At 37.6% G+C, this 21608-nt stretch overlaps 1 protein-coding gene across 1 annotated transcript; it reads left to right on the forward strand.

The window, feature by feature from the left end:
• Positions 1 to 2253: 2253 nt before the first annotated feature.
• On the forward strand, positions 2254 to 21214 carry scg3 (secretogranin III). Its single transcript, XM_086071263.1, has 12 exons — positions 2254 to 2695; positions 3374 to 3426; positions 3526 to 3568; positions 4120 to 4323; positions 6745 to 6887; positions 8447 to 8593; positions 8676 to 8904; positions 9897 to 10013; positions 11677 to 11760; positions 13513 to 13620; positions 14825 to 14914; positions 20430 to 21214. The coding sequence occupies exons 1-12, from the start codon at positions 2596 to 2598 to the stop codon at positions 20546 to 20548; spliced, it is 1437 nt and encodes a 478-aa protein (XP_085927389.1). The 5' UTR covers positions 2254 to 2595; the 3' UTR covers positions 20549 to 21214.
• Positions 21215 to 21608: the final 394 nt, after the last annotated feature.

The following is a 21608-nucleotide window of genomic DNA, read 5'->3' on the forward strand; positions in this document are numbered from 1 at the left end:
GTGTGAGTTCTGACAGATTTTTGGATAAGAAAGACCAATGGTGTTTTTTTTTCCCCCCTGTGTTCTTGTTTCCATTGGTTTAAGTGTGTTTGTACATTCAAAATCCAGTTCTAAAATGCAACAAATAAAACAAAAAAAAATTATTGTTCAATGTAGCTGTGTATTTGATTGATTATTTTCTTAAATTCTAAATAGTTTACTGACAGTTTTTGTTATTCTGATTTTTCGAAATGATACCCCTAAATCCCAAAGGGTCCAATTTCACCCTAATCCTAAATTAGGGAATAAAGGGTTAAAATTGGAAAAAACATATTTTGGTGTTCAGTGAATTTATAGCAGTCATTTAATGTATAATTCATAATTTTCCAAAGAAGAAAAGGGTTCTTGGGTTCTCCAGGGTTAAAAAGACTTGAGAAATACATTTAATTTTACTTGAAAACTGTCCACCTCGACTATGAGTCAGGCTTGTACCACCATGCTAATACACACTACATTAGATTACAGCAATTCTCAAAATATGGAACTTGGGCTCCCTCTAGTGCTATACAATAGAAGCACTACCTAAATTATGTTTACAGTAGTTCCACTTTTAAATTCAATACGTTCACATTTAATCTTTTAGAAATATTAAAGTACAATTTTTTTTTACTTTTACTTTTACTTTTTTTTTATTCAAGCACACTTATATATATGTATATAACTAGAACAAAGAAAACATCACAAGCATATCTGTCATGATCTGGTGACCACAAAGTGCATTTGGAATAAGCAAGAGAGCAGTTTGTGGCAGAATAAGATGTTTTCTAGCAAAGTGCTAGTAAAAATAACATGTTTTCAATACAGTTGGGAGAGACTTGAAAGGAATGAAAACGTTCTGATATGAGTTATTAAGTAGTCTAAAGCGCTTGTCCTCACGCTCACGACCACCACATCTCTACAATAATACTGTACCATGGCGGCAAATATTATCAGACGAGTACATGTACTTTCAGTCACCAAACGCCAGGTGTCAGTATTGTTGTGATAACAATTCTGAAGAGTTACTGTTAATGTTTCATTACATTTTGTTAGTTTATTTGACAGGGACAGTATGCAATTGCACAGCAGTTAGAAAACAAACCTAGCAGCTGATGTTAAACATATAGAGTTTAGCAAATGCTAAAAACAACTTCCGAGTCCCGTGCCTGGGGAGCATAACTATTGTTCAAAAGACCCGCGGCCTGCCCGTATATCATGCCTACCCGTGGGCACCAGCTTGGTGACCCCTGATATAGATACTGTCAATATCTGAGGTTTGGGGGTTTTAATCCAGCCTCTGACCCTTCTGTGTGGAGTTGGCATGTTGCATGGCTGTCTGTCTGTCGGATAGACAATAGTAGTATGGCCAAACCTTTGCAGGGGAAATACTGGTGGCGGTAAACTACTTTAGCAGCCACAGCTGCCCTGGGGCAGGCTGACGGAAGTGTGGCTGTCAGTGTGCGCCTAATGCCTCTCTGACCACTACCACACATTCGCACCAGTCATACACCAGTGTGAGTGGCACTGGAGACAATGTGTGTGAAGTGTCACATGACTTGGGGAGAACGGGGATCGAACAGGCGACCTTCTGGTTATTGAACCTACAAACTGACTCCACAGATCTCAGGTTTTATAAGCATTCTATGCCTAATTTTCATCACACGGAGATTATGAAAGTAAACAGATCATAAAAGTGGCCTTGTAAATCTGTGATGAGAGCACAAGTCGAATGATTTGCTGGTCATTTAATTGCATTTGCTGCTGACAAGCAGGCGGGCAAACGAAAGATAGCAGGCTACAAGCATGGTGCACGTAGATTGTGACGCACGTTACAGGCTAGGTCATGCTCCAACGCTGCAAAAGGTGATGAACAGATGATGGACTTCAACTAGAAATTGTGGAAAATAAATCTTCAATTGAATAAATTGTGGTTGCTGTTATGAATTGTAGGCACGTGGTAATGCACAGAACCAGGTTTTGATTAAAAAATAATAATCGATTTTTTTTTTTCTTAAAGCAAGCAGGAAGTACATACATAAACTAAAAATTCCACACAGGATGAAACCTGGACCTCTCAACTATGGGGTAGACGACCTTGGACGTTAACTAAAAGTAGATTTTACACAGCCGAAACACTCCGAAACATCACAACAGAGAAAGCATCATGTCCATTGTCCAACGTGTCGCGAGGATCGCTTTTTACAGCGCTCTCCTCCTCTTCCTCTTCCTCCTCTTCGTCAGTGAGGGGGCAGGTCCTGTTGTGCTGAGCTGTGTTACATCCTCCGGCTAGTGATGCTGTAGCTCACACGGAGCTTTGCTCAGCCTTCCTTGCTCATCCTTTGTAGAAGCAAAGCGTTCTGCCTGACCTGCTTTCAGCACCCGCAGCCGGCAGACAGCTCCACCTCCCTCTACAGTCAAGCGGATCTCAACCAGCCGCTCCCCCGCCGAGGGCTTCACTCAGGCGGCTAGCAATCTCGCAGCCACCGCGGCGGCGGTCGGAGCCCCAGCAACCACTTTTTTTTATTTTCCTTTTTTTTTTACTATATATTTTTTTTAGATTTGTACTATTAGTTGAGGATGGAACCAAAGCACCTTTGCATCGTTTTCCATTTTCTTGTATTCACGAGTCTACTAAACCAAATATCTGCCTTTCCTACACCGACAGCATCCAGCGAGGGTGAGTTAGCCTTTAAGGGAATTCTTACTCACTCACATTCAATATGCATTACAGTCATTTAGATCTTGTATTATCAATGTTAAGAGAGCTAGCAACAAAACTGAATTACTAACTGTAGAGAAACAAACTTTAGTGACCCACACTTGTAACACACTATAACATAAAATCTCTCTTATCAGTAGAATAAAATAGACCCTAAGCGTGCAAAGTGCTTACAATGGAACAGTTGGTCATTACTGACTAATTGTAGCTAAGATTAGAGTCGTGTTTGTGGTTCTTTATAGTTGTTCCAGCAGTTCCATGTCAATTTAGCTGTAAATCTGCTCATTAACAGAATACAGCAAAGTTGAGCTGCAGCTCAGCGGCGGCTGTTGAGGCCTGTGGTCTATTTTTGACTCAGTTTAATCTTTTGTTTGATAATCCGATTACGGTCTGCCCAAGAGAGGGCTAAGGGAGTGGGAGGGCAGCAGCTTTCATATGTCTGGAAGCAAAAACTGAAGCGTAACCATGATAAAACTCGCAAAATTGTAAAGTGTGGAAGATTCCGATAGAAAGAACCTGTGGGGGAAAAAATAGTAGACCCCTGCAAAATTAACAGTTTAGCCTACAAATCTTCATTGAGACTAAACTAAAGTGTTTGTCATTTACTGTACTGTCTTTGGTCAATTATTATTGCAGATCAATCTGTGTACAATCGGCAGCTGACAGAAGAAAGACCACTCCAAGAGCAGGTGAGGCTCTCTTGTCTCTCTCTCCCCCAGACAAACATTGATCATCAAAAGCTAATATGCAGAATGGAATTATTTATAGAAGGCTTGTCATTTCCTCAGATTGCCGAGGCGGACAGTGTGAAGGCTGCAGTACAGTCGGCCGGTAAGAGGAAATCATATTGCCTATCAATTAATGACACATCCATGAGTTCAGGTTTCAGCACTCCCAGTAAGAAAATGCCTCATCAATGCATAGAGAAGCTAAAAATGTGCTGAATGTTAGTCGAATTTCTGGGCTAAGGTTACAAAATGGTGGATAGGTGCCAGTAAATTTCCATGGGAGGTTAAGATGGGGAAATATGGAAATATTTTGGGAATTTATTGCAATTTCCTTGGTGAATTAATTAGAAAGGCATCACAGAAATATAAACATAGTGTTTTGTCAACAACACCAACACTTTAAAAAAAGTCCTTTGAATGTACTTTGTAATTTGAATATTAGTTGCACATGATTAAAATATATAAACTTATTTCAAGGAAAAGAGGGGAGATTACCTCAAAATTAAGTATGTTTTTCCTGGTTTATTCCCACTTCCATTCATTCTCGCGTAACGCTTGCAACTTAAAAAATGTCTGCAATTTTGCAACCTTATTCAAAGGCACCGCACGCGGAATGCACAGTAATGAACGATTTTCATTTCTTCTCCCTATCAGAGAGCAAGCGACCTGCCGTTTCCGAGGAGGCGGACGGCGATGACCCGACCGTGCTGAAGTCATTAGCCCAGAGCGACAAATCCAAGGAGACCGCTGATGAGGTGGAGCAGAAGAAAGATGAGTACATTCCAGATGAATCTGATTCCACCAAGAGCCGCCGTCTGGCTGAGGAATACGACTCGACCAAGAACGGGATGGAGCACGGCAAGTACCGTCAAGCAGAATATTCACACTCTCTACTAAATTACAAGTAGATACTCGCTTTAAAGAATACTCTGGTAAAAGTTGTACTCATTCAACTCATTTACTTAAGTCAAAATGAAAAAAGTACACTTTTAAGTCAAAAGTAAACGTTTTTTTTCCTTTTTTACTGTTAAATACGTTTTTATACAATACCCGTTAAAATAACTTGGCACACCAAAAAAAAAAAAAAAAAAACTTCTCCCCATGTCGCTGTAGTCTGTTTTTCCGACTCTAAAATATCAGTATCAGTTGACTTGAGTTCTCTCTATTTACGTCTTTAAAAAGAAAAAAAAAATCAATGCTTCAAACCATTTCTATTCATAGACTCAGTATATTGAGGTTCATCCAGTAGCGATTTTGTCTGCGAGTGGGTGACCTTTGAAAATGCCACGTGCGACATGAAAGACAACACGTGGGTGTCAGTGGAATTATCTCCCAATGCTCTTGTGCCAACCCTCAGAAGCACGAGCTTTAAAATCTCTTTTTTTAATACAATGCCTTGAAAATACTAAATACTCTACAAAAGTCTAAATTGTCCTTCTACTATTTGATATTGCTTTATATTCATCTCATCATATTAGCACATTTCTGTGCTATGGTATTCAATTCAGTAGTTCAAGGTTCATGAAATATGCAGTTATAATCAAGAAAAGGGGACAAAAAGAGGAGAGGAGAATTGATTTCGCTGTTGCTGCACAGCCATTGGCCAGAAGATGGAAGGTCGAATCGTCGTCTGGGAGTTTTATATCTACTCTATCTACTCTGTCTGTCTGTCTTTCTGTCCTTTCATCCATCCATCCATTCGAATTTGACTATGGTTCAGAGATAAAAGCAAGTGGGCAAATGGCTTGTAGTGTGTATGCGTATGTGTGGAATACTGCTCAACAGGAATTGAAGCCACAAATGCACTTTAGAAGTTGGCCACTTGGCAAACAAGGGATGGAAAGTAAGACCATTCTTGCTCTACTTAAGACATTCGAGTAGTGACGCATCTGACTGTAGAAGCAATATTATGCACTGCATGATTATTATACTTCAAAGTCTGCTGACTTTAAACAGTACCGGAATTTGGATGGCTGTTTTTTGAAAATGTTTTTTAAAATATTTTTGTTGAGTTTTAACTGCACAATAAATACTGGATTTTTATTGTATTTATTTATTTATTTATTTATTTATATTGCACACAAAAATTACACATTTTTAAACTAAAACTAATACTAGAACTAAACTCAACTAAATTGAAGCATTTTTGAGAAAAAAACAACTAATAACTACCACACCTGTTCTGAAAACGAGCTAAATTTAAAAAACACACACACACAACTCTAAACGAAATAAAAACTAACTATAATGAAATGTCCAAAACTATTATAACCCTAATCAGAACATGCTGTATATGCCCACAAACTGGTGGTTGGGGACCACTATTTAAAACAAAAACAATAGTGTAGAATTAAGGCTAAAGTTGAGATTTAACCATTTCTACAGAAATTAAAAAATAAATCAAATCTAGTTATATAGTTCAAAATACCTCCTCAAGTACTTTACAACAACACAGTGATTTATAAATGCGGATGTAAAAAAATAATGTAAAAACAAATAAAAAGCTCGCTAGATTATGCCAGGATTCCAGTCTGCCAAAAAAAAAAAGCATACAGAAAATGCTTCCATGTCAAATTTTATCAAACGATAAAATATCTTCAAATACAAATGTCCAGCCATGTGATTCTAAAGTGAGATGACTCAGAGACAAATCCGTTTTTACATAAGGCCCAGCATCTGTGAGCTTCTCATCATTTTACGTTGTTACATCACCTTGGATGTTCTTTTATTGTTCCTCAGAGTGAGACAACAATAGCTTGAAGATGATGCAATAAGTCAGCACACGCTTGCTCTTTGTGGGAGGCAGGGGAATTATAAAAGAGTTGAGCTGTATGAATAGCATCTCTCTCACAAGGCAGAAGAAGAAAATATACATGCTGTAGTCAAAGTGTTGGGAAACTTGCCAAAACACCTACTTGAAGTAAAAACAGCGAAACAGTCAAAAAGCCAGATGTCAGGGGGTATCACAGTGCAAGACGCTCATTTCATACTTGCTGTGGTTTGACCAAATACGAGAGTGTAGAATTAAGTCTTCAGTCCAGATAACGGATTGTTTTTAGCATGTTCCATAAACACAAGGTGAAGTGGACCCATCTCTTCCTTCCACTTTTTCCATATTTGGCCTTCACCGAAAAAAATCCGCTCCGAACTGATGAACCCATTAAAAGTCCTTTGAGGATGACTGGAAGGCTGTTGTGAATCAGCTGCTGCGTGCTCTGTCAAATGAACCGAGCGCAACACAATTAGCTAACACAAATGATGTCCCCCTTCTCCTCCCAGATGACACAGACACGTTCCGTCAGGTGGACGGCACGCCGCTGACGGCCGACGACATCGTGCAGAAGATCGCAAACAAGATCTACGTGGAGGACGACAGAGGTGTCTTTGACCGGATTGTGTCCAAGCTGCTCAAACTGGGTCTGGTAGGTCTGACTGCATTTGAAAGTACACATCATGAGGCATGAGGCTTGAACTTTCTCTTATGCAGCGACAGTGATGGGAAGTAACCAAGTACAAATACAGTGTTACTATTCTTCAGTGGATTTTCAGATACATTGGTGCCTTGAGATATGACTGACTCGTATGTCATGTACCGGTACTTCTATTATATTGCCACCAAGTGGCCAAGGCGCGCACAACAGAAGGAGCAGCACAATGTGCATTGAAGTGAAGCAAAAAGTGGGACAATAACGGTTAATTCAATTACAAAAATGTGTGTTTTTTTAAATTGGGGACTGGGATGGATTAATGGAATTTCCGTTCATTTCAGAGACAAGGGTTTTCAGTTTTATGAATTAAACTCATATCTCAAGGCAACACTGTATCTGTTGTTTACTTGAGTATTTATTTTTCTGACATTTTTTTTACTTTTATTCCCTACATTTTTTAAACTTATACTCCCTATTTGTTTTTAACTTTTACTCCCTACATTTGAAAATTGTATTTAGTATAGTAAATAGTATATATATTTTTGTATGTTGTTGTTATTATTATTATTATTATTATTATTATTATTATTATTATTATTATTATTATTATTATTATTATTATTAACTCATTCTCTCCCAGCCATTTTTACTGGATTTTGACTGATTTTGCAAGGCCCACACAAAATTGTGTTCTATTGCTATGAAAACATGGAACCCACCATAAGAAAGATTGGAGTCTTGTCTTTCATCAGGAAAAATATGTCTATCTGTTTCCATTTTGCAGCAAATAGCATTGGAATATAGCTAAGTTTCATCATTATTCACAAATCTATTTAGAACTGTGGGGAAATCAGCTTGTTTGCAACATGGCCCTGGTTGATCTCTTATACTCTGCTGCCACCTGCTGGCCATGTTTGTAATTACTACCATTGCTTCACCCATTCTCTGCAGTTCAGAGGCTGCATCAAAGCCTTCTGTATGCTCTAGCATAAAAAAACGAATAAATACATCTTTGGAACACTTAAAACATTTAAAATAGAACGTATTTATACATTTTTGGGAGCAAACGAGTTAATCAGTTATCTGCCAAATATAGTCTAAAAAATATCCCTTTCAGTCGGGCCCTACTTTCTACCCCGTAAGGTGGATAGATGATCTCAGCTAAGTAGACGTGCTCACTAACACAGATTTGTACAGATTTGGGAATAACATTTGAGAGAGAAATGAGAGGCCTTTATATACACATAGAAGAAATCTTTGATCAATCTTTGTTCAGTAAGTACAGAAGTTGACTTTGAGTCTTTTTACACAAGTATCTGTATTTCTTCTGAAGTACCTCTGCCACCTCTGTGCAGGGATAGTGTCTGTCTCCCAGCGTGAAATACGATCAAATGAAATGCAATCAAATAAGTGTGAATTGGATATTGTTCACCTGAGTATTACTGTTATGACACCTCAAGTGCTCTGTTTCTCTCAGTCAGCCTCTCACCAGCATAGATCCATGTTATACAATCCACAGTTGTGTTCAGTCTTGCTGTTTGCCTTGCGCTTAGATAACGGAAACTCAGGCTGACACGCTGGAGTACCAGGTGGCCGAGGCCCTGCAGGATCTCATCACCAAAAATGCAAAAAACAATGAGATCGAGGACAGAGATGAAGAGGAGGTCAGGGCTGTGCAGGACACACAGGCAGCAAACCTGGTACGGTTTTCACAAATACGAAGTGATGGCGGTTAAAAAGAAGTTGATTTCAATTCATATAAAAATGCTCCTTGCATCGCAGGATAAATGGGAGCAGCCCAGTCAGCGCTTCAACAACGAGGAGGATGAGGAGGAGGACGATGAGGTAACGGATGAGGTGGACAGAGATGCTGAAGATGAGGACGAGACGCTGGATAAAACTTGGGACAAAGACGACGGCGAGGACGATAATGAAGTGAGCCCCGAGGACGGCCTTCAGGATCTCCAGTACTTCCCCAATTTCTACCGACTGCTCAGGAGCCTCAATTCAGGTGAGCGCTTACATCACACGTGTGCCTCCAGGACAACACAAAGACCTGGACATGTTGTCATGACAACGGTGCGTTCGAGGCTGAGTCACTGTTTTGTCCGCCTTTGTAGATTGCCATCTAGGAACACACACACACACAATCACAGCACTAATTATTCATAATCCCATCACCCACATCCCTGCAGCCAAATGCCACACGATTATAACAACACTGTGGCAACCAATTACTGCAAACACAAGGACAATGTATTGCACAGGTGGAAAAAGTACTCACATTCTGGAATTAAGTAAATGTAGAAGTACGGAGTACGGATTCAACTCCTTGCAATCAACCTCCGTTGGTTACATTATCAAAACAACATGAACATGATTATATATATGAGGTCAGTAATTCCTCTTGACCTCATAAATATAAGTGAATTAAAAAAAAATACTCAAGTAAAATATTACCTGAAGAATCAGCTTCACTACAATACTTAGTTACTTCCCACCACTTCTCCCTTTTATTTTTATTTTTTATGTTTTTTATTAGTATTGTTCATTCGGTAATTTTACTGACATGTCATCATCATTGCTCTTTTTTATTTTATTTTTTTATTTTGTATGTGCGTATGTGCATGTGTGTGTGCATGTGAGTATGTACTCATAGTTCACCTAAAACCTATTAAAAATCCCATACCGTTCACCTAAACCGAATACTTCAGAATCCAGCTAGAGTCGTGAGGTTGTCAGGAGACCCGAGGAAGGATTAAAGAAAAGAAAGGAAAGTGAAATCCAGCACCGACCAGATGTTACCTACTACCCACCGGGTTACCAACCAGAGTCTTTCACCAACCCCAGAAACATCTAAATTCCAACAAATCAGGGAGACCTCAAGAGACCAAAGGAGAGACTGAGGAAAGGAAGGAAGGAAGGAAGAATAGACGAAGCAGAGCGAGATCCACAGACATCCCTAACCCACCACTTCTCCTGATTGTTTCGTGATTGTCTCAGACCAAGACGCTCAGGAAAGAGAGACGCTCATCACCATCATGAAGACGCTGATTGACTTTGTGAAGATGATGGTCAAGTACGGCACCATCACACCCGAGGAGGGCGTCTCCTATCTGGGTAAGAACGCTTCACCTGTACGACATTTGCTGACGAGGCTCTGTCTGGAACAACAAACAAATATTTCTTTACAACTAATGCAGTTTATTTGTTTACAGTATGTCTGACTATATTACAATCTAAAGTCACATTATAACCTATTTTGCCAATAGCTTGATGTCAATATTTAAAAAAAATATATATACAGGAAAAGGAATGATTTAATATGGTCTTGTTCTTTCACTACAAAAGAAAAATGTTGTGTAGCTGAAAGTAAACCAGCCTGCTTTTATGGCTCATCGTCACATTAGTGGTCCTAGAAAAGGTCTTTCACATGTGAAGCGCAGCTGTCAACCTTTTCCGCCTTCCTTTAACTTCATTTCTGTTGTAAAAATGAGGGAAGAAAATATATACTGTAAATGGATAATGGATGGATAGATGGGTCCGGGTAATGCAAAAAAAGTGCAGAAAAATAACAGAATTCATTGATACTGATAGTTGTAACATTAATAATAGGAATAATTAATTAATCAATTGATTAAATAATTTCATGTTGGAAAGTTTTAAGCATTATGATGAGTGTAATCGCACAAATACTTGTGAGTGAATGTATGCGTATATGTGCATATGGTCTAAATTAGATCAATAATGCAGTGTTGTTACTGAGGCAATTTGCCTACCAGACAAAAAAAAAATGGATGGCGTTACGCGAGTACAAAAATCAATGAAGGACTCACAATTTATTGTGCTGTTCAACGAGCATGGAAAGTTCTCTAGAAATAGCTCTCACCCATTATCAGGTTGTTGATCTTCACAATATGGAAATATACGGAGGCTGCCGATGTCCGAGTCCTTCACGTGACCCTGAAGAGCAGATGGCCATTAATGACCATGATGTGAGTTTCCATGGCAAGCTGTTGGCCTTGGCCATATGGTTGTAGGGATAATTAGTCAGACTTTCACCATTGCCTAGCAACGCGTTAACTTGAGCTGCGCCTCTCCCCCACTTAACCTGGAAGATCATTGAGTCGGCATGGTGCACGACCCACTGAGCATGCAGCAAAAAAAAATAAAAATAGACTCAAAGCATACAAAGAGGAGAGGGAAAAAAAGCAATGTTATAGCGTGTTTGGCTGTCGAATGCTAAGGAGGAGGCTGTAAAAAAACAACAACAGCATTTTGCCGCACTACTGGTGGTAGTAGGCGGTGTGAATACAGACAGAACTTGCTAAAAGAAAGTGAGATCGGAAGAGAAAAGTAATAGTAAGCCGTCGTGATTGTAAATGTCTTTACGCAAAATAAGAATAACATTAACCTACATTAACTGTGTCTTTGTGACGGCGTGATTCAAGCAGGAAAAATATGATGCTTACAATTGTGCATTTTAAAGCACTTTGAATTCAAAGAAACCGCTGCCATAAACAGCATGAAGAGCAGTGGTTCTCAAACTATATTTTATATTTATGTAAGCCACTGTAAAACTATGCAGAGTTTGAACATCAACACTGTGCTTACATTTTGCAAAATCAAAAATGTGTTGAAATTTTTGTTTCAAATTTCATTCAAATGTACCCGACCGCACGTGATTTCTTTTTCACGTACTCTAGAGAGCGCCTGCTTGTCTTTAAGGCTTTGTGGGATGAGTGAAGTTACATAATGCAATTTTTCTTTCTCACTCTTGTAGAAAATCTGGACGCGATGATTGCGATGCAGACCAAGAACAAGCTCGGAAAGGCTCTCGGACCGCCAGACTTTCCAGGGCCAAATGGTAAAGAAACACAACAAACTTCCAATTCTGTCAGAGGCCTTTCTTTGGTCGGTGGTTAGTTTGCGGTCATTTATTTCAGTATTTCCAAACTTTATTGAGCCAAATAAGGCACATGCCGTATTAGATGACAAAATTGAAATTTCCAAATGCACAGCCGAAAACATCACACATTCATTGTCATCACTACTACCGCTACTACTGCACTTACATTTTGTTCTACTTTCTTTTTGGCTTTTGGCAAACACTTTTGGTGCATTGTTATTTACCAACCGCCAAAAGAAAGTCAACACGATTAGGGAACAGGGATTTTGAGGGCCAGTCTGAGCTCTAATTTTAATAAATCGCAGTCAGCCCGAAACCTGCTACCTCACTTTTTAGAATACATAAAAAATGTGCATGTTTGTTCAAGCCATTTTCAACACTTTAGATTGGTCAACAATGTTTAAAAATAGCTTCCACGCGTGTGGACTGACCAATAATTTTATTTTATGAAATTTATCAAATTGTGACTTTTGAGGAAGTCACGCCTGTATTTTTTAAGTGTCACTTATGCTCCCAAGTGTAAATATCTGGGCCTGACTAAACAAACACATAGCTATTGTTGTGTAAACAGGTTTATCAAAGAGCATTTATGTGAATGTCGTTGGCAAAGATAAATGAAAAAGCACATTGCGTCCCTGGAAATCAAAATATTAAATACAAATATTGATAATGAAATATATGTATATCTATTTTTAGATGAGCAGGATAAATAGTATTCAGGAAATGATGAGAAAATATTTTTCATTCATCTCTGTTTGATTCATGACATACCTCCAGTCTGGAGCACACACATCTGTACCCATTGACTCGCATTCAAACTTTTACACATGCAATCGCTTCTATTCATACTGTAGATAGGACCAAGGTGGGGCGAGACATATTGCGTAGTGTTCATGCATTCCATGTTCAGGAATCATTTTCGGCTCAATGAATTGAAACTGGATAATTTCCTGTGGCGCACCTGACACCCCTGTTTGATACAGTGCAGTGGTTATTTGAACTCATTCACTGCCATTGACGGCTATAGACGTCAAAAATTCATTGGAACAGTTTCTATTAGTTTAACATTTTTTTTCCACTTTTGTTAACAAGCGTATGAAAACCTAGAATTTTTTATTGTACATTTCGAACATGTATTAAATTTGTGATTAATTGTGAGTTAACTACTGAAGTCATGCAATTAATTACGATTAAAAATTGGAATCGCCTGACGCCCCTAATTTCTTTTTTTAAATCACGTCAGGCAATTACAATTTTTTATTGTAATTAATTGCATGACTTCACTAGTTAACTCATGATTAATCACAAATTTTATATCTGTTCTAAATGTACAATTAAAAAAATTCTAGGTTTTCATACTTTTGTTAACAAAAGTGGAAACAAATTTATACTAATATAAATAGTTAAAAAACTATTTTTTTTACGTCTATAGTCGTCAATTGCAGTGAATGAGTTAATTGATCATAGCTCAACCAGTAAGGATATATTGATTTATTTTGAGGTTTTCCAATGTGTGCATTGTGCTAACAAATTGAAATTTGAATGGTTAAACAAACTAAAAATAATAATGGATATTTTATACTAATGACAAGAACTGATATTATAAAAGAAGCACAAAAACTTTTATTTATTTATTTTAAGCAATAAAAACACGAATAAGCTGAAAAGGTAGTTTTAAAGCCTGAGGGTTAATCGAATGCCTTGTTTCAGTGGGAAAGAATTTGGACGAGGACGACAACACCAAGGCCGAGGCCGCCAAGATGCAGAAGGAGTACGAGAACCTGAAGGACTCCACCAAGCAAGACCAGCCACCTACCAGTCAGTCCACAAAGCAGCTACGATGAACACACCACATATTTTGTCTTCAGACTTTAGATGTGATCCCATATAGCCACTGAAACCGAGGGCCTTTTTATTGATTTATGCAAAATAACGTTATTGTTTGTGGTAAGTTTTAATCCTTTATATACTGTTCAAGTAAAAAAAAACAAAAAAAAACCTAATCCTCTTTTTTTTTTACACCCTGAAATTGGATGACTTTTACTGAACTGAAATACTGTACATAAATATTTAAAAATATTATTATTTTGTACAGGTGTTCCAAAGTTTGTGTAAACTGAGGCTTTGACCCGTGTTTATTAAAATGTTGTTGTTTTTTTAGATTGACCAGTTTGTGTTAAATCAAGGAAAATTGTGTTTTTCTTTTAATGGGACAGTAGTAACAGTAGAACTGCCTGTGTCATCACCACATTTGACAAAAACATGCACCTGTTTGTTCTTTGAAGAGTCATGGGGGAATCTGAAAACAGTAAAAGAGTAAAACTGCATAAATTGTCCTACATGCTAAACATAAGGAATATAAATCATACAGAAGTCAGAGGGTGCCTTGACAGAGTCACACACATCTGAAAAATACACATTTCCCTTTTCTCTGAAACTTTAATATCGTCCAACAGGCTATTCATATATTTTGAAAAGATCTGCAGTTGATCATTTAATATAGACAACAATTATGAGAAAATTCTTGTCCTAGAGCATACTAGTGTGTTCATGGAAAATGAACAGTATGAGAGGGTTTAATGTATATTGTATTCATCTACTTCAACTGTAACTAAATGATGTCACTTCAACTAAACAAAACATCTCCTTTGCCCTACTTCGACTACAAAACAAAGCAGGCCTTTTGTTTTCGCTCAACAGAGCCAGCAGGAGAGGAATAAATAAATATATAAGACAGTACAGTCGAGCCAATCATAGCACGGAGTCCGTGTTTGGCCCAAAACTAGGCCAGTCCAATAAAGACGGGCAAAAGCCTATCACAGCTGCCGTTATTTCCTGTCCCTCTACGCTGCACCGTACTCGCTCGACAGTAAATCCTCAGCAATAAATATCACATGAAAAGCATTTTTTTTTATTCTCACTGATACAACATTTATGAACACAGTTAAATTATAATTAGTACATCATTTTTGATGAGTGTATGCAATAATCTTGATTGGTATCTTTTGATCGTTATCGACAGATCGGCCCGGCAAGTCCGAGACCTATCTGGAGGCCATCAGAAAGAACATCGAGTGGCTCAAGAAACACAACAAGGAAGAAGGCAAAGATGGTGAGTTGAACGAAGTAACTCATGCGGCCGCTCCATCCCGAGAATTGTGTTGGGTCCCGAGCAGGTCAAAGGCACAGAAAAGCTCAAACCTTTAAGCTCTTTTTGTTGTCCCTAATCTGCATTTGAAATAAGTGCTTGAGGGATGCTTAACCAGACGCTTGCTCCACAGCTAATGAATATGGATCACTCTTGATGAGTTTGTCCTAATTACTGCTGAAACAAAGGTCTATTCAGTAAACTCATCCGACTCGTTCCTACATTAATGATGTGTCTATGTATATGGACAAAAGTCTTGGGACACACCTTTTGATCACGTTTGATTAAGTTCCTCTATAGCAGGGGTCTGCAACCTGTGGCTCTGGAGCCACATGTGGCTCTTTAGTCCCACTCCTGTGGCTCCCTTTGGATCTCTTAAAAATAAATAAATTAATTAATTAATTAATAGGTTGTTGTTTTTTTACATATTTATTTGCATGTATTAGAGCAAATATTGTTTAAATGTATTAATGATTTAAAAAAAAAAAAAAAAAATATTCCAAATTTTTAAGTCGTCAGAATAAGATGAAAACGTTTTTTTTAAATGTCCAAAAAGTGATCATAAAATGTCCAAAAATGAAGAGGAAAATCAGAAATCTACCATAAAATGTCCATGTAATTGCCAAAAATGTCAGAGAACTGAATTTTAAAAATGCAGAAAAGAAAATGTTCAAAAAGTAACCTCAAACGCCCCCCCCCCCCCAAAGGCAGAAAATTGCCATTAAATATTTTTGTAATTGCCAAAAAAAAGGCAGAATTCTTTTATTTTCTTTAAGAAAAAAAGGCAGAAAAAAACCCTTAAAAAAGTAACTATGAAATGTTGAGAAACAAAATACGGAAGAAATCCTGAAAATTAACATAAAATGTCCACAAAATTGCCAAAAATGTAAAAAAAATTGCTGGCAAAAAAGGAACAAAAAAACGTCAAAAATTAGCCATAAACTGTCAAAAAAGAAGAAAAATGTAATAGAAAGGCAGAAAAGTCCAAAAATGTATGAAAAACGAAGTATGAAAATTTATATACAAAAAAATTATCCTAAAACCAAAGACAAAAGGTAGAAGAAAAGGAATGTCAAAGTATTGGATGCTGCATATTTTTGTGTTGTGGTGCAGCTCTAATTTCCTTCATTTCAATCTTCAAGTTTCGTTTCCTTCATTACAATCTTCAAATGTTTTGCGGCTGCAGACACATTTTTGGATTTATTTAGCCTAAAATGGCTCTTTAACGTGAAAGGTTGCTGACCTCTGGTCGAGACTGAAATAATGTGCTGTTAAAAATAAAAATTGGTATGTCTAGTATGAGGTTTCAAAATCATTAAAAACTAAGCCGTTCTCTCCACTCTCAAAAACTGTTGGCGTGTCCATTAAAATGACCTGAAACTACACTCTGCTCCATTTTCAACTGTCAATCAAATACCTGAAAAAAAATGGCTGCTACATCTTTCTTATCTGAGCTTTGGACATTAGTTATACATTATTCCATCAGGTGCTTTTACAAACTACAAAAATAAGGCACTCTAAAATAGCCACGCTAGCACAAAGACCTTGTCCAAATGCTAGCTCTAAAATCGTGCCTTTAAAAAAATTGTCCCGGTCACCTTAATCAAAGTGGAAATGTTCATGGATCAAACACACCTGTTGTGGATTTTGCCATTCAGCTCCTGGTGAGAGAACAGAAAGTTGAAAAGTTCACCTCCAAAGACTCTTGTTCATTTTCGGTTCATCTTGAGATTTCACCCAAAAACGTAATATCCCCCAAACATCTTGGGAGTCGTGTACTTCCTTTTTCATTTGTACCTTTCTTGGCAGCGCTATCATGCCAGGGTGCCCTACTTTTATGTCCAAACTGCTTGCATTTAAAATGCACATCAGAGTAAAATTCACAAAGATGAAACCAATTGAACTTTCCATTCTTGCAAAGAAGAAAATGTCTCCGTCTTCAAAGATCCATTATTTCTGTCGTTTGGGAAGTGGTGTTGTTTCTTTGGTTGAGGCCGGCGACCCTGAAAATGGATTGACGCACAAAAGTCTCCCTGCTGCTGTAAAAATCAATGCCCCAGCGGTATTTCATTTGGCGGCAGGAAATGAAATGTTAATGAGCTCTCGCTGTGCAGGCCACGAACAGCCAAATGTGATAGCTGCATGAAAATTGCATTTTACAGTGGGCGCTCAGAGGCTTTAATCAACATGTGTGGAGAAGCAGGTGCTGTTAAACAAAAAGCCAGGGTGCCTTTTAAATGAAGCGTTAAAATCATTTTCACAATCCATTCTTACGCGACAACAAAGGCCAGCAGGGACGTTTTAACTGTCTCATCTTCTTGTTTGTATGTGGGACACTTCATTAGTATTCAAGTGTGGGATGGTTGTCTGGGGCAACATCCGCCTCCCCGCCTGCTTGTCAACCAAAGAAGACACACTTGAAAATTGGAGAGAATACACTGAACACTTGCAGTTAAAGAGCACATCCAGTTTTCTGAAAATGGTGCAATTATTCATCATGTAAGCCTATGAAGAGCCGTTTGAAGCGTTCATTCCAATATCCTTTGATATCTTAAGCGTACTAGTATAATAGTGCCCAGAGATAGGAGTGAACCTTTCCAGGATACGAACCGCCATTCGGCCAGTTTTTGCTTTGACTTGTGAGCACAAATGTGAGATAAAAGCGCTGAATGGTGGCAGCGAATTCAACTCAACTCACTTCACAGCAAGCTGCACTTTGGCAAATAGTGAACAGTTCTTCAAAAAGGAGGCTTCAAGCTGTTTGTTGCCACTCCAGTTGAAGTTGACTGTCACACGCAACACACAACAAAGAGAATGACATGCTTGGTATTTAAATAACCACATAACTTTGCCTTAAAGTTTGGTGCCTTAATGCTAACGCATAATGGGGACATGCCATAGACAGGCTAACGAATAGCATCAAATTTGCCATATTATATAAATGCATGTAGACAGGAAATATAATATAATTTTTTAACCTAGCTCCAATAATAAGCTTCTAATTAGAAAAAATATATATTATTTTTTTTTTTTTAATATATATATATTTTTAACAATGAATAAACAAAAAGTCAATTAATTTTGTTATTTATTATTTTTTATTTTTTATTATTATTATTCATATGTAAAGTACAATGTTATATTGTTTATTAAGAACACGTTACAAAAATTTTAGCTGCTTTGTTTTTTGCGGAAAAGACTAGAACGGATTATTGGCATTTCTATTAATTTCAATGGGGACAGACAATTTGAGCATGACTCACTAGTACAACAATTCACCACACAAGCAGAATGGCGCGCACAAGTAGAACAACTGTATGACATGTTACTACTGAGACAAAACTACACTATTATCCGTATCTTCACACTCCTAGTACTACTACCAAAGTGCTATAGTACAGTTATATGTCACTAGTAGTTCAAGTAGCACACATTTTTTTCTACTAGTGCACAGTTTTGCCCCAAAGATCTTACTAGTTTGTGGACCTTTACCTGGATAACAAGGATATCAAATAAATGCTCAAAAGGCAGAGGTCATTAGATTGTGCAAGTGTACCTAATGAAGTGTCCAGTAACTATATTGACTTTTCTCTGTTGTCGGAAAACAAGAGCAGATGGAGAACAAAGGCCTCCTTGACCTCTTGCCAGTGTCATAGAAACAGAGCAAGCAACCATTTATTGTGTTTACTCCTGCAGTCGCGCCCATTAGGACAATCTCAGCTGGCAGCTTGTTTGGAAATGTGCATGTGTGTGTGTTTACGCCTACACATCACACAGATTAGGCACAAGAGCAGATGGACGCAACGGCCACATACTGGTTTTGGTTTTTGGCTCCGCACAGTCAAGATTGAAAGAGTCTAATCACGTTGCGTTTAAATCCCTGCCGCACGTCATGTTTGTCATCAGCAAACTGTGTCCCGGCAACCGTATCGTGCATGGCGCGCGTCATGAACAGGGGTTTTCCTCATTGAAATTCATACTGTAGGTCATCTGCTTTTTTAATTTGTGTGTCGGAACCATTTGTTTTGTTCCTAGAACTGATAAGAAACAGCTTATTTCTGAAGCTAACCTGATACTGCTGTGACGTTGTGGACATGAATAAAAGGTCAACGGAAATTAAAACTGTCTTTGATTCAAGGGTAATGATGTGTTGCTAATCGGAATTGATTTTCCGGACCATTTATTTTAAAACATTTTGTTATGTATTTGAGAATAACTGGTACAAAACCACCATAAATTTGATTTGTCCAACGCAACCATCAAGGGCACACATTTTTATATTTTATTTGTCATATATTTGCTGTTTGTTTGGTCCAACCTTGTTACAGATACTCAGGCATGTAAAAAACACAGATTTCAAAAACGTTGCTGATTAATTCCTTTATTAATTAATAAAGTTTTATTTGAATAATGATTTAATTTTAGTAATAGCCGACTGTAATTATGGGAACAGTTTTCCAAATAAATGCTAATGTTGAACTTTTTGCTTGAGAGTACATGCTATATTAGCATTTAGCTGCTATGCTAACTGGTCAAGAGCCAACATAGCGATAGACTTAATAGAACAACTTTAATATTGCTATCTTTTTTAGGTAATAAGTAAAATGGTTGCGGGTGTTTGAGTAACAAACTCTATTCCGCTTAAAACCACACAAAAATAAATAAAAAATAAATATATATATATGAATTATGAAACAATGACTTAGTTAACAATTTGCTTAATTCCTACTGAGTTGTGTAGCAATATATTTTTTTCTATTTCTCTAAATGGCTAAAATATTTTAGAAACAAAGTTGTATGTATGTTGGGAAAACAAATCTGATTTACAACCTTACTTAATGTTATATTTGATATGTAGGTAGGTCATCAAGAGGGAGGGCTATGGGGGGCATTTTAGAGGGAGCTTCAAAGCTATATGGTAGTTAAAATTATATTTTGAAATCAATTTTACGAGAGCTGTTGTTTTCGACTTTCATCTCATAGCTAATGTTGCATTTGTGTAATTTACACAACAAGTGCATGTTTCAGGATTTTGTGCATTGATTATTTGAAACTTCATGGGCAGGACAAAATGTCCTTCGATTCGGGAATGACCCTAATCGTGGCTGCTTTAGGGTTCCTTATGTTTTCTTTCACCTCACATGCTTACACTACTGAGTACTGACCTCAATCCCTTGTAATAACGAATACAGCACAGATTATGTCTTGTTTGGGTGTCGTGATGACTGATGTATTCTACATACAAACCCGATTTATCACCCCACTGAGTGGACATAGATACATTCATTAGCCACAACAGTAGGTACACCTGCACAGATTATGTCTGCCTGTACAAAAATGGCAAGTTTGATACCAAGTTACAATAAAGCCCAATAAATTGCTTTCAAGTATTGTTTGTCATTGTGGCCTCACTATTTGACAAGCTACTGTTACATCTCTTCTGTAAGCTAATGTAATGACTGCGTTGTTTGTGTGCCAGACTATGACCTATCCAAACTGAAGGACTTCATGGACCAGCAGGTGGACTCTTACATCGAGAAGGGCATCATAGCCAGGGACGAGGGGGATACCATCAAAAGGATCTACAGCAGCCTGTGACGTCATCCTCCAATATCTCCATGCTCTAGAACTGAATCGAAATACTAAGAACATTCATTTCTTATTCACACTTGATCCCCATGGCATGGTAAAGTGCATTCATAATAACTACTTATTCTCCCATACATGCTACAATCATATTGAGGGAACGAATGTAATAAAATTATGATACAAGGCACGAACACAATTTCATGATTATTTGCACGGCAAGATTGAAGAGTAATAATCCCTCATTTTGCCATTGTCATTTTCTATTGTATTTTTAAAACACATACAGCTATGGCAAATATTAAGAGACCAAGAGCTGATCATTTTGCAGTGGTCTTATTTTTCTCTGTCTATATACATATACTTACATATAATACATTATATACACACACACTGTAATATGTAATCTTTTTTTTCTGTTTTTGGTGTATATGTGAGTCCTAATTATATTCCTGTTTTCATTTGACCAAAAATATATTTCTGTATTACATTATAGTGAACGGCTGTAATAACTCTGGAGCCCACAAGGGGGCAATGTGTCAATCATTCCTCTACAGGTGTCTGTCCATAACATTTTCATCTGAGTAGACACACAAGATGAGATATTTAAAATGTAAATATGTGATTTTTTTTTCCCTAGAGTGTGAAAGCAATTAAAACGCTGTCTTTTCTTTGCAAGTGTGCTTAATAGGTCCAACAGAGCAATAATGGTTAATCCTCGACATGCATTGCAATGACAACACATCAGGTTTAAATACATTCAACAGTTTTGGTTTTGCTTCCATTTTTCAGTAGCATAAATCAAGTTTCACAAATCTGTCTAAATCTGTGTTGGTGAGCACTTCTCCTTTGCTGAGATAATCCACCCAGCTCACAGGTGTGCCATAATACATCAAGCAAAACAGTGACTTTGACTAATATTTTCTTGCTTTCGTGACACCTCAAATATAAAACAAAAATAAGACTGAGACGGCAAAATAATTTATTTACAGATAGATATATGATGAAAAATGACGCGAGTCCTGCATGCTTCTCTACTCCAACACACCTGAATCAATGATCAGGACAATAA

Source organism: Leptonotus elevatus, chromosome 3 (assembly GCF_054856555.1).
Source record: "Leptonotus elevatus isolate MCC_2025b chromosome 3, RoL_Lele_1.0, whole genome shotgun sequence".
Taxonomy (NCBI): Eukaryota; Metazoa; Chordata; class Actinopteri; order Syngnathiformes; family Syngnathidae; genus Leptonotus; species Leptonotus elevatus.

Excerpts from the sequence above, each read along its gene's own strand:
- scg3 (XM_086071263.1), top strand. The coding sequence starts at position 2,596 with ATGGAACCAAAGCACCTTTGCATCGTTTTCCATTTTCTTGTATTCACG. Across the intron at positions 3,569-4,119 it reads GGCTGCAGTACAGTCGGCCG|AGAGCAAGCGACCTGCCGTT; the intron begins GTAAGAGGAAAT and ends TCTCCCTATCAG. Across the intron at positions 6,888-8,446 it reads AGCTGCTCAAACTGGGTCTG|ATAACGGAAACTCAGGCTGA; the intron begins GTAGGTCTGACT and ends CCTTGCGCTTAG.